Consider the following 13,276-nt stretch of genomic DNA (forward strand, 5'->3'; position numbering starts at 1 on the left):
CCACATTTACAAAAGAATGAGATTATAGCACAAGAAGCATATAGGAAAAACAAAACAAAACAAGAAAAGTTGAAGTGAATTTTCGTATTTTACCCGTAAGTTGTGATTTCACGTTGACCATTATAGCTGCGTTAACAGAGAAGAACATTTTAGCTTATGAAAAAAATTCCAAAATCTTATATAATCTACTCGCATATATACTTAGAAATTTTTACAATATTTAACTCGGTAACTTGTTGGAATAATTTTTAGCTATTGTAAATATCATGGTCCATCATGGATAATAGTATCTGTGTTGAAATATTGGATCAACTGATTGTAAGATGTGACATTTTCGTCAGTGATATAAAACAAAGTTAGTGTATGAACCCATTCATAGATCTCTTTTTAAAATTGCTTAAAACCATTCATTATTTGTCTTTCAAAGAAAAAAACATACATTTATTTTCATGAATGTTGCACCAAATATTTTTGCTATTAACCCACCACACAAGAGAATATAAGAGTAACAATGTAAACAGTTATATGCTATCGATCCAATAGGTATTGACATGAATAAAAGCCCATATAATAATACTGTGGTGTGTAGCCCAGCCCATTTTGTACGCTTCTTCACAAAACATTTTGAGCTCTTCCCCCGAAAGCTCAGCAATGGCAGCGACTACTCGTCCATACGTTCTCCTCTCCTCCACAAGAGCTAGCCTTCATCTCCTTTTCCAGTCTCCAAAGAGACCCTTCGCTTCGTCTCTATCAACCCTCTCATCTCCCGCCGCCGGGAGAAGCTCCAGCTCCAGATGTTTAAGCGCCGTTTCGTCTCGCGGAGAGACTCCTCCTCCGCCGCCGTCGTCGGTTTTCGGCAGAGGAGTTTCTGGGTTTGGTGCCGTGGACATTCGCAGCCGTGGGTTCAGCATTAGATCCTCTCAAATCAACGATGCTGGGTCTGTCGATCAAACCCTTATGCAATCAATGGAGCTAAAGGTTCGATTTTTAAAATCTTTGTGTGTGTTTCACTTTTTTTCGTGATTATGCTCAAGGTTAAATCGGAAGATTTAAATTGAATTTGATTGTATACTTAGCAACTGTTGTATCATATCTTGTTCATTGATGACTCTCACTCTTCTCAGTAGCTCAAATGAATCAGATTAGGTTGTGTGGTGTCAACTATAAGTTAAGATCATCAAATAGGCATCTGTTTTGTTTCTGTAAGTGTGAGTGGAGTTTGTCAAGGGGTTGTTTTTTTTTTTTGCTGTGCAGATCAAAGAACAGTTGAATGCAGAGTCTGTTTCTGTCAAGGATATGTCTGGTGATGGACGCCATGTTTGGTAAGTAATCTGCATAGCTTATGTTATATTCCCAATCCATCGGCTTTTTTTTTTTTTTTTCAATCCATCAGTTGTTGATCACATAACTATATAAGTAGTGTTTATTGAAGTTTGATAGATATAGAAACAAATTTCACATTTTGAGGTCACTTTTCCTTCATAGCTTGGTAAGTACGTCGATGATTAAGTTGCTCTGTATTGTGTGGAAAACAAAATCCGAAAAACAAAAGCTTCCAATTTAACCAGTAGCAGTGTAGCACTCATCTTTGCTTTGTCGAATCATCAAAGTTAGGGTTTTAAGATAGAACTTAATCCATCATCTGCTCTCTTGATGTTAAGCTTGAATTCATAAAATACACGGCAAGAATCTTACTTCTACTTGTCATATTAGATGATTATGACATGAGGATTGATTTAATGTATAAATGTATGTTTCTGTAGCATAAATGTGGTATCATCGGCTTTTGAAGGACAATCTGTAGTGAACAGACAAAGGATGGTCTACAAAGCCATTTGGGAGGAGCTTCAGAACGTTGTTCATGCCGTTGATCAAATGACAACAAAGACTCCTTCCGAAGTTTGAAACTTTTTTTCTTCCTGAACAATAACTATTATTTATTTGGACAAGCTATTTGTTTTTATCAAAAAAAAAAAAACGAATTTGAAATAAAGTTTCTGGATGTTCTTTGCTGTTGTTAATAATATTCTAAGCATTTGAGTGATTCTCATGCAACAGTGGACAGTAGCTGGAGTTTATCTTTCTCCTTGTCAAAAAATTATTAGAGTTGTTCCAGGTTTTGTTTGTTTTTTAGCATCAGATACGTGATACAGCGGTTATAGAAGATTAAGGGATAGAAGATAAGAAGAACAAGAGATTGGGGTTTCTAGTGATGATGATGATGATGAGATGGAGAAGACGAGTAAAAAAATTAAAAACTAAAAAGCTGTTAGGGCTGGGGATTGAGAATCATGAATGTCTTGTTCATCGTTGGAAGAAGACAAAGAAGAAAGTGTGTGATGCCAGGAGGAAGAAGACGAAGATTCATCTTCACTAGTACAGATAAATGAAATATAATTAAAATATTCTGTTTCTTATTTAGTTACTTTTGGGCAGTGCGCAGCTCTTGCTTTTGCTCTGTTTCTCCCTCCCCTGTTTCTGAGAAATCCTTTAGTTAATGATTAAAATACTCTGTTTTAGTTAATCATTAACTTTTTAATTCATCACAAAACCATAAGAAAAACAAAAATAAAGCCACAACAGAACAGATACTTGTATGGGTCCTTCAACATGGTAGCATTCCTTGTCCCACACGTCAATGAGGGTTGGCTTTCTCACTCGGCTCAACCTCAGCCACAGGATCTGAAGCTGACATTTCGTTCTCCGAGACATTCTTGTTGTTCTTCTCCTCGCCTTTCTCCGGATCAAAACTGGAAACGCTCTTCTTGCTCACAGAGACCGCGCAAGGCTTGAGGACGCAGGAGTAAAGATAAGCCAAGAGCCAGAAGAGCCAAGGGACACAAACGAAGAACATACCCGCTTGCAGAAACAGAGGATTCGGATCAGGGAGGTGGAGGTAAAGTCCGAGAAGGACTCCTCCTGAGAGGATACATGAAAGAAAAAGAAGAGTGACGATGTATATTCTTGGATCACCTCTTCTTCTCTGATCCATTCAATCTGAAACACGATGAACAAGACCTAACAATCGTGTTTCTCTTGTTTTGTTTTTCTGTGTGTTCTTGATTTGTTATTTTCTTTTTCTGTTTTGAAAAGACCGCTAAATGCGTACTTGGTTTTGTTTATTTTAGCTAAATAATTTTAAATTTGTAGAAATATTTTATTCTAATGGTTTAATTAAATGTTCACTAATAATTATACATATAGAACCGTCAAGTATGAATCTTCATAAGATAATTGTACAGTCTTTTATAGTAATTCTCGTAGTTTTTATTAGTAGTGTCCTTGTACGCTTATAAGAGTGGAAGTAGGAAATGTAAAAATACTTTTAAGGTGAGAAAATAACAAATTTATTTCATAAATATATATGTTCAAAGTTGGAATTTTCAGCTTTTACTATGATAGTTGGGGTTTGATTAATTATCTCCTCAGCCCTTTTGTTCTTTCATGGAGAACAACTTCAATGCTGGTCGTGTTATCAACCAAGATGCCACGAACGTTCACGATGTCAGAATACATGATTCTCCACTTTTTTTTTGTACATTGCGTAAAATAAACAAGTCATTGTGTAACTTTGATTTTTTCCACATTTTTCACATCTATGGCCAGTTTAGCCACAACCGTTCTTTCACATCTATGTTTTGCACATTTTTCACATCTATGGCCAGTTCTATAACATAGTTGTACACACTTTTCTAGCCTTTAATATAGATCCATGTTCTCTAGCATATTTGTACATGTTTCTTTAGGCGTGGCAAGGGGCGGATGCAGGTGGGGTCAGTGTGTGGCACGTATCCTACCTTTTTTTTTGAGATTTTTGTTTAAAATTTATGTAAACCCTTTATTTTGAGTGTTATTGAATTATGCTCCTCATGTATATTTATGTAAATAACCTTTATTTTAAATGTTATTGCATTATGTGTCACATGCATATTGTTTATATATCCTTGTATTAACACTTTCTTATATCAAATGCCCCATGTTTACTAATTTTCTGGATCCCCATTGGCGTGGCGCATGTTTTTGTCAATGTAGGGTAAGGTTAATTAGGTTACTAGTACATATGATTTAGTACATATAATCATATTATTAGTTTTATTATGGATTGTGTATGCATATGCTTACACGCTCGCAAAAAGGCAAAACGCTCAACAAAAATCATACACAGCGTGAAAGAGAGACACAAGCTCACGAAAAGATATCATGATTCATAAAAACAATTTCTTTGTGTGGTTTTCGTTTTAAAGTCTTTGTGTGATATACTGATATTATTATCCCCGTGACATGATTCATGATCCAAGAAGATAATTAAGTTATTGTCTTTTCTTCTTCTAAATTTGTATAGTACTGAGTATTTGACGAGTGGTTAATATGATTTTTGTTGGGTCCATAGGACCCATATCCGTACACTATTTTCTTCATTTTCTCTGCTCCACTCAGAAACTAGGTGATCATTATTCAGAAGAAGTCTTGCATGTATCAAAGAGTCTTCTCTGATCTCCAAATTTTCTTCTGTCAACAATGTTCCTTATGCAAAGGTCAACATGTTCACATTTACCACTTTTATGTATTTACAGTAAATGAAAGGTGCTATATATGTTTTAGAAATATGTTTTTTAATATACCCTAATACGACCTCTTTTCCTTGTAAACACAACACAATGTTTTAAAAATGCAATGCAAACAAAATGTGATTAAGTATCTATTGTGGCAACACATTTAACAGAATCAGACGTGGTGTGTTGGAAAAATCGATAATACGATCAGCCTGAATACGACACGCTGCTTTGGAAGGGAAGGATAAGATTTTGAGTGCTGGGCCACTTTATTCTCAGGACATGGCTGGCTATATCAGTTACCATCTATAAATGATCAATATATCATATATCCGATTACCTGGTTTGTAACATGATCGCGGAAGCTTAAGCTCATAAGAGTAGCAAACATGTTGATGTATACTCTGTTTGTATACTCCTTTTGGTTAACATGCACAATGTTCATTTTAATTATTAAAAAGTTATTTGATTCCCCCTCTCTCAAGTCTCACCGACGGTTCTCCTCAAATAAAATCACATTGCTTTATAAATCGATATCAAATACTTTTTCTTACTAAAAAGTAATTTGATTCCCCCTCTCTCAAGTCTCACCGACGGTTCTCAAAAATAAAATCACATTGCTTTATAACTTGTATTATACGCTCCATAAATTTAGGAGGGAACAGAAGTACTTAAAGTAATGAACACTTTTACTTTTCATCGTTTGAAAAAGTGACCACTAGATAGATCTTCTGTAGTGAAGTGTATGAATCATCATTAATTTACTAAATACAGTAAAAAAAAGTTTAATAACAAATAATATGTTTCACAGTTACTTAATTGGGTAAACTGTAATTTCTAGCTCGATCCTGCCTCGAGAAGATGAATCTTCCCGTCGACACCGATCTCTTCATCGCCATTGAACTCTTCGCCGCCGTAGCCGGTGGCGACTTCCCTTCGCCATCTCCATCTTCCTCTCTCTGCTGCTGCTGCTGTGAAGTTCCTACTCCGGCAGATACATCAGCGATCAACGACACCGATCTCCGCATCATCGGCGGCGGCGGATCTTCTTCATCCTTCGCCGCGTCTCCTTGCTCCTCCGGCGATTGCGATCGCGATCCGATTTCCAGATCCTCGACGACGGAATCGCCGGTTTGGTGATTGTACTCAGCCGCAGTTAAACTAACCTCCGCCGCTCCTCCTCCGCCGCTGGCGCGGCTAACAGACTCCGTCGCGATCGGATGAACGGCGTTAGATTGGTTAGCGACGGGATTGATCCTCCCGGTGACGGTGACGAAGGCGCGGCAGAGAGGGCAGTTAGAGTGAGATCTCAGCCACGTGTCGATACAAGGGAGGTGAAACGCGTGGTTGCATTTCGGCAACAGCCTCAAGCTCTCGTCCTCTTCGAACTCACTCAAACAGACAGAGCAATCAGAGCCGTCCACGTATCCATCGCCCTTCTTGTACTTATAAACCGTAATCGATTTTATCAGAGCGTCGTTGAGACCATCTCCCGCCACCGCCGCGGCGTTGGAGGTGGATACACCTCCGCCGGGAGGTTCCGAGGAGGAGAAGGTTTGGCGGCTGCGGTGGCAGTATTTGGAGATGAGAGTGTAGTAGGTGACGAGGATGAAGGCGGTGGCGAGGATTCCGATGAGGGCGATGAGGAGAGGGGAGAAGGTGGAGGGAGAGGAGTCTTCGTCGTCGAGGAAGGAAGGAGGAGGAGGAGGGAAGATTAGGTAGCACCACTGTGGGCAGTAGAGGTTGCAGACTCCTTGGGAGCAGTCGTTGTAGGAGTCGTATGGAGACCATGGGTTAGGGTTTGACATTGAACCCATTTGGTTTTGGTGTTGTGTTTCTAATATTGCAGAACACAAAAGAGATTAAGAAGAGGAGAGAGAGATGGTGAGGTGAAGTGTCTTTCTCCTTTCTCTCTCATTCCTTATCTTTTGGTTCTCTTTGACAAATGAGTGTATTTTTTCCTGTGTTGTTTAACTAATATATCTATGGAAGAAATAATAATAACTTATTTTTAACAATAAAAGGACATGTGTTGTTTTTATTATTATTAATTAACAGCATTTTAAAACCAACTTTCTTTAAATTAAAATTTTAGAAAGAAAATAATGTTTTTAATATTTTTTTTCCACAGAATGTATGTTTCTTTTTTCAAAGAGGTAGTTAGATGGTCTCGCTTTACGTGAAGCAAATGATTTGGCGGTAACCTTGTTGGTCTCTTTTTATTACAAAGTACAAACACAATGATCTTTTTGTGTACAATAGCATTATTTGTAAGAATGTTGAGCTAATAGATGACAGAGAAAGAAAAAAAATTATATATTATATATATGGAACTAAAAGGTCCAGAATTAGATGTTTTATGCTTTAGCTTTATCTTTATATTCGTTTCTTTTCTTTTTAAGTATTCTAGATTAGTAAATGAATATTTTCAAAAAAGATTAGTAAATGAACCTGTGCATGAGCATTGTGTATAGAAATGGACGAATTTACTAATGAAGTGTTTTTAAATAAATACAATAAAAGATGAGTAGATAATACATTTGGTGTGTGCGTGAACATATCTTTACGCGTTGTCGAAGGTGTTTGAGAATGATGTATAAATAAGGAGGTATGTTTGATACTTGTCTGTTTTATTATGGTCGGTAACGGGAAAGTTACATAAAGATATAGAGGCTAAGTACCTTTCAATTAGTTGGTAAATTGTTGGTGAGGAAGAGGACTACCTAAAGGAGTATTCTTGACTCTCTTGAACATGGGTTGGAACTACAAATAATTTGTTTTTATTTGTGAGGTGGCACATCAAATATTTGGTTTTATAACCTGCAGTAATTTACATACGACATAGAATAGAATCAAAATCTTATGATGTATAAATTATTAAAATATCTTTATCAACGATCGGGTCATTCATCAGCAATTACAAATTTGCACACAAACTATTGAATTTTTAATTCACTTTTTGTTCCGGAGTAAGGTCAATCAATAAGAATCGGTAACTTCGGACGAATCTTGTAACTATGACTCACATGGTGACGAATTCCAAGAAGCCCAATCTATTACTATTATAAAACGAAAAGGAAAAAAAGATTATGATGCTTCAGCCTTCAGCTTCAGTCTAAAGTTACTGTCTGTCACCATTCGATTTGCAAAACAATTTACTTACAGTACTGATTATTCTCTTCTCTTTATAAAATTCTCTTGTTAATTCCTTAGTATAAAAAGCAGAAAATGAAGGAAAATGTTTAGTACAATTTGAGTTAAGAAAATGGACATTCAGGAGGTTTAAGAATATGATATGTTGTTTCTCACATCGAAGAGGTGTATCGAGTTAAGACGGCATTAGGCTTTGTCCTTTTGCTGTGTCTGTCGAACGTCAACATTTAGTCATCCATAAGACTCGATCGTACTTCGTACACCACAATTCTGTCAATGCGTAACTATATCGCAATAAAGCGTGACAACATTGTTTCTCTGTACCGCTGCTTTAACCTACTAGTGACACGTTCTTTTGGAGTCGGAATGGATCAGCTAGTTTATAAAGTTACAATGATTGTATTCGATTTATATAGTTCAGATATCACGGTCTTACTTTTTAGGTAACACAGCCAAAAAAAGTTCAGATATCAATACATAGTATTATACACATGTACAAAATTTCCAAGCTCGTAAAGAAGGATAATCCACACAGTAATAAGGCTAGCCTTTCTCCAGCTTCTGCCACATAGGATTTGAAAACAATTTTAGAAGTGACATGTCATTAAATGAAAAATTCTGAAAAACCAATGAAAACATTTCGTCTCTCCACGTCGTATCCTATGTGGTCTGTTTTCTTTGCTTTCTCTCTCTCCGTCAATATTGTTAACCCGATTGAACAAAAATTATTTCTTTGCTTTGGAGTTAGCGATCCTTCTATCTGAACCAGATCATGGAGATGTGAAATCATGGGCCTGATGCAATCTGGATGAACTCCAGGAAGAGTGAGGAAATTTTTTTGACCGGCATCTCAGCCTATCCAATGATGTGGAGACGGTGACCAAGGAGGAGATCGTAAATTCTGTGAATTGAAAGTCCGAGAGAATTCTCAACAGGGAGGTGGCATGATCCACGATTTGAAGTTCCACCGCCTGAATTGCAATATCGAATTGGTCACATGGAATGGCTTTAGATTTCGGGTAAGCTTTTCCAGCAAAAGCTTCGGGATAGGCGTCGAGAACTCCTTAACAGATCACCGGAGACGTGGCGTGTGAGAAATCTGAATTTGTCAACGGCTAAATCAATCCAGGCTTCCCGTTTTTGTCGGAGACTGACGGAGCCATTGATGTGCCTATTAATGACAGCTACTTAATCGGCTAAGTCACCGGTGATAGAGCTGGTGAGTTCTCAGCGGAAGCTACTTTGCTTGCTAACATGGCACATGATTGCTGACAATCAGCTTGCCTCGAGCCAACACCATTAAGGAAGCTAAACAACTCATACTTGTAACTGCAATGGACAGACGCATGTTTTCCATTTAACGCGTTAGGTTCGTTGGAATCACGGGTTTGTTAGATTTTATCATTTCAAAGAGAGTCGGGATGTGATGACGATATCGAGCAGAAGCTGGAAAGTTTGATATCAAGGTTTGTTAACTGAGATCAACTCTGATTTCACAATGAAAGATTTTAAACAAACCTTTTTGCCATTTCACTGATAAAGTGTTTCTTGTGTGTTTCTTTAGGGTATCATTAGGCTAAGATTGAGCAAATACCAACCTAATATTATTAATAAGCTTAAGGTGTGTGTTAGATGGTTCCAACAAGTAAGCGAATCCATGTCTTGGAGAGGAAAGTATGTGTTTTCCAGAATCTGCAGAGAAAGGACGTAGTGTCACATGGAGGAGTTCGGATCCACATGGTAATTACATTTTGATCTTCGCTTTTTCTTACCCGTGTGATGTGTGATTCAAGCATTATAACGTCGTTGAATAAAGTAATTAGCCATTCTTTACCAATTCAGTTTGTGATCAAAATTTTATTTAGTTACATTTTGAAACTTTAGGTCTTGGGTTATGTATACATTGAGGTTGATAGACTATCCAAAAACTTATATATTTCAAGATCTCTAGAAGAAAAATAATATGAATCCCTTGCCTTTGTTGACCAAATTTTATGCATATGGCCGATCTTGTTATTAAAGTTGGTAGCCAAGTTTATTAACAAGAATGAAAAAGGGTATGTTAGAAAACTCAAGAATTTACAAACATTTATGTAAAGAATATGATCAAATATATCGCAGAAGAATTATATGTAGAATAATTTTCAGAAATCAATATTCATATTGGTGATGGATAATATTTACTGCAGTCGCTTTGCAAAATCATTTTTTTAATAATTTGCCAATAAAAGCTAAAAGCTAATACTCTTATACTATATTCTTATTAATTTCATTTGTATCATGTAATGTTTGTGAACTATTGGTTCCTTCGTTTCATAATCTTCGATATATTGTCATGAACAAATTGACCAATTTTCAGAATTATCCATTTCACTAGCATATTCAAATTTATTTTGAAATAAAGGACATATATTTGATTTGGTTTCATTACTATGAGTCTAAAATGAAATCTTGAAGTATGAACAACAAGTACACACGAACATGAGATGAAACAAATTCAACCACATAGATAGATGATAATATTAAAAAATCTTGAAAATAGTGTTATTTAAGTTTTTTTTTTGTTAAAGTAAAAACAATTATGGACAGAAGAGTTCAAGTAGCATTAACATTCAATCAAGATTAATAAAAAAATCATCTTCTTAAAAATATTTGGATTATAAATTTCGCGGCGTAGCGATTAATTACCTAATGTGTTCAAAAAAAAAAAAAAAAAAAAAAAAAAGCGATTAATTACCTAGAGATATCATTAGGATACTTCATTATGTTTGCTTTGAACTACCTTCGTTATCTTTTTAAGACTTTATACTTATACAACATAACAGAAGTTTCATTGTTGGGATCCTGATTATACTGGTTTACAGTGATCTCGTAGATTCTTTTAAAAAAAATTTTGTGGAATGTACCAGCCACTGTTGTTGCTCTCAGACTGCAAGTGTCGATTTTTTTCCTCTCACAAATTTCAAATCGCTTGATCTCAGATGTCTTAAATAGTTTATTTTTAGATTGTTGTTCTCCAGATTTTTCTTCCTTGATGACCTTACGGGTGAAATCACGTCTTGCACGAGGTAAAACCTCTTGACTCTTTTTTTTTTGTGGTTTAGAGGATATAATACTTGTAATGGTTCAAGTTTTCTTGCAATACTTGTAAAGCCAAAACCAAACGCGCAGCTTACAAAACCATACAGTTTAATTTGGTTAGCTGTGGTGCCAGGCCGGTTCAACCTTCTGATGGCCCTTGAGGCAAAAAAATATTTTGGGCCCTATAATTAATTTAGTTTGGTACTATAATTTAAATATTATTTAAAAATAAATATAAATTTAAAATAAATTAACTAAATTTATTATTTCGTTTGTATTTACTATATCATTAAGCATTGTCTAAAATTAACACAATAAGTACAAATAAAAAATCTGAATCTTTGTTAAAAAAACAAAATATATGGGCCCTTTATGTCACTAACTTTTTTAGATTTGTGTTGGGTCTTGGGGCGGGTGCACCTCTCGCCCTACCCATTAAGCCGACCCTGTGTGGTTCCTGCAGTTGTATATCCGGTGCTATTACTCACCAAGTTGATCATCAAGGACTTCTTATTTTTGAAGGTATAATATTGGTTCTCGCAGATCAGTTCTTGATCCGAAAACAAGAGATTATATTGATGATAACGAGTGTCGAGATGATGATGACAACATCGAAGAGTTCTCTTTTCCAAAGGGTAAAAATACATTTCAGCTTTGCTTCAGTTTACCATTTTATGTGTGAAATGAATCTTGCGAAAACTTTACTTCTGTAAAGAAAGTAATCAGTCGTTTTTTGTTATTCGGTTTAGAGTTCAGTCTCTTATAATAGCAATAAAATGAGATAATTTTCTACTCAAATAATATATAATGTGAATTTAATTTATCAAAAAGTTGGTTCGAGATGGATGAAAAATAGTTTTACTATATTCTATTTTAGAATACTTCATGTTATTTGTCTCCTTTGATAATATACAGGTTTGCAAGAGATACTTTTACACGATTGTGAATCATACTTTCTTTCTTTTTTTCTGAAAAATGATTGCTGTGAATCATACATTTGATACCAAAGATGATACGAATATTTTATCGGCATATCTGCATAAAAAAATGAAAAATACTTGGATTCACCTCTAGGGTGAACTTAAAGGTCCACCAATCATATTGTTTCATTTTGTATGCAAATTGTTTTTAAAAAGAAAACAAGTTATTTAGTATTTACTTTTAAAAATAAAAAAACAAAATAAACAAAAAATAGTTAAAAAAAAAAGAAAATTAATATTATTAACCCTGTCTGCACTAAACCCTGAATCACAAACTAAACTCTAAACTATAAACACTAAACCCTAAACTCTTAGGTAACCCCTAAACCCTTGGGCAAACTCTAAACTCTTGGATAAATCTTAATCCTAAGTCCTAAGCACTAAACCATAAACAATAAATCCTAAATTTTTAAATGTACCCAAGAGTTTATGATTTATTCAAAAGTTTATTATTTAGTGTTTAGTGTTTAGGACATGAGTTTAAGATTTATTCTACAGTTTAGGTTTTATCTCAGAGTTTTGGGTTTACCCAAGAGTTTAAGGGTTACTTAAGAGTTTAGAGTTTAGTGTTTAGGGTTTTGAGTTTAGTTTTTACGGTTTAGGATTTAGTGTAGACGGTGTTAATAATATTATTTTTTTTTTCAAACTAATACTATTTTTTTGTTTGTTTTATTTTTTATTTTAAAAATTAAATGTTAAATATCTTGTTTCCTTTTAAAAAAAATCTGCATACAAAATAAAATAATATGATTGGTTGGTGAACCTTTAAATTTACCCTAGGGGTGAACCCAAGAATAACTCTAAAATAATATGTTTAACGTAATGACGTAAATAAGAGCAACATCCCGACAAAACTTCAAGCAAAAGACATAAAAAAGAACTCCAACTAATAAAAAATACAAAACAAATACTTCAACTGAAGAAATTACAAAACAAGAACTTCAACTGAAGAAAATACAAAACAAAAAAATATCAAAAGCGAGCCAAATAATTATTATAAATTTTTTTTTGAAAATAATGAATAGAATATGGAAATGGAAATAATTTATACAACAAAGAAAATATAAACAAGTGAATTTTTTTAAAAGAATTTTATATGATAAAATAATAATTAAGAAACTATATAAATCAAATAAACACCTCTTTATCTGAGTGGTGATGTTTATTTTTAATGTCTTTTGCATTTCAGTTAATATATGTTATTTTAAAATTAAAGTAGAAAACATAAATTATAAAACTATTGTACAAAAAAAATTGAACTAATGAAAAATAAACAAAAATATTTGTTTATTAAAATAATATAAATTCTGTAAAAAAATATTTTTGCCAAACTAAATTCTGTAAATATAAATGAAATGTTATCTATCTAAAATACATGAAAACTAATTTGTAAAATATTTATACTAAAGTTAGTTTCACAATATAAACTAAATTAAATTTCTAAACATATTATTTGATTGAAAAGTAAAATAAAATCCCGCTGCGTAGCGCGGGTAATAACCTAGTTAA

The 13,276-nt window shown here is 34.4% G+C and overlaps 3 protein-coding genes across 3 annotated transcripts; 1 reads left to right on the forward strand and 2 right to left on the reverse strand.

Moving 5' to 3' along the window:
* The first annotated feature begins 579 nt into the window (after nt 1-579).
* Nucleotides 580-2,064, forward strand: LOC108844603 (protein BOLA4, chloroplastic/mitochondrial). Its single transcript, XM_018617881.2, has 3 exons — nt 580-978; nt 1,255-1,322; nt 1,764-2,064. Exons 1-3 carry the CDS (start codon nt 652-654, stop codon nt 1,903-1,905), a joined length of 537 nt encoding a protein of 178 aa, XP_018473383.1. The 5' UTR covers nt 580-651; the 3' UTR covers nt 1,906-2,064.
* A 218-nt stretch (nt 2,065-2,282) lies between these two features.
* Nucleotides 2,283-3,099, reverse strand: LOC130504514 (uncharacterized). Its single transcript, XM_056999124.1, has one exon. The coding sequence runs from the start codon at nt 2,990-2,992 to the stop codon at nt 2,636-2,638; it is 357 nt and encodes a 118-aa protein (XP_056855104.1). The 5' UTR covers nt 2,993-3,099; the 3' UTR covers nt 2,283-2,635.
* Nucleotides 3,100-5,290: 2,191 nt separating this feature from the next.
* On the reverse strand, nt 5,291-6,515 carry LOC130504513 (RING-H2 finger protein ATL52-like). Its single transcript, XM_056999123.1, has one exon. The coding sequence runs from the start codon at nt 6,368-6,370 to the stop codon at nt 5,369-5,371; it is 1,002 nt and encodes a 333-aa protein (XP_056855103.1). The 5' UTR covers nt 6,371-6,515; the 3' UTR covers nt 5,291-5,368.
* Between the last annotated feature and the right edge of the window lie 6,761 nt (nt 6,516-13,276).

This window comes from Raphanus sativus, unplaced genomic scaffold (genome assembly GCF_000801105.2).
Source record: "Raphanus sativus cultivar WK10039 unplaced genomic scaffold, ASM80110v3 Scaffold1631, whole genome shotgun sequence".
In the NCBI taxonomy this organism is placed as follows: Eukaryota; Viridiplantae; Streptophyta; class Magnoliopsida; order Brassicales; family Brassicaceae; genus Raphanus; species Raphanus sativus.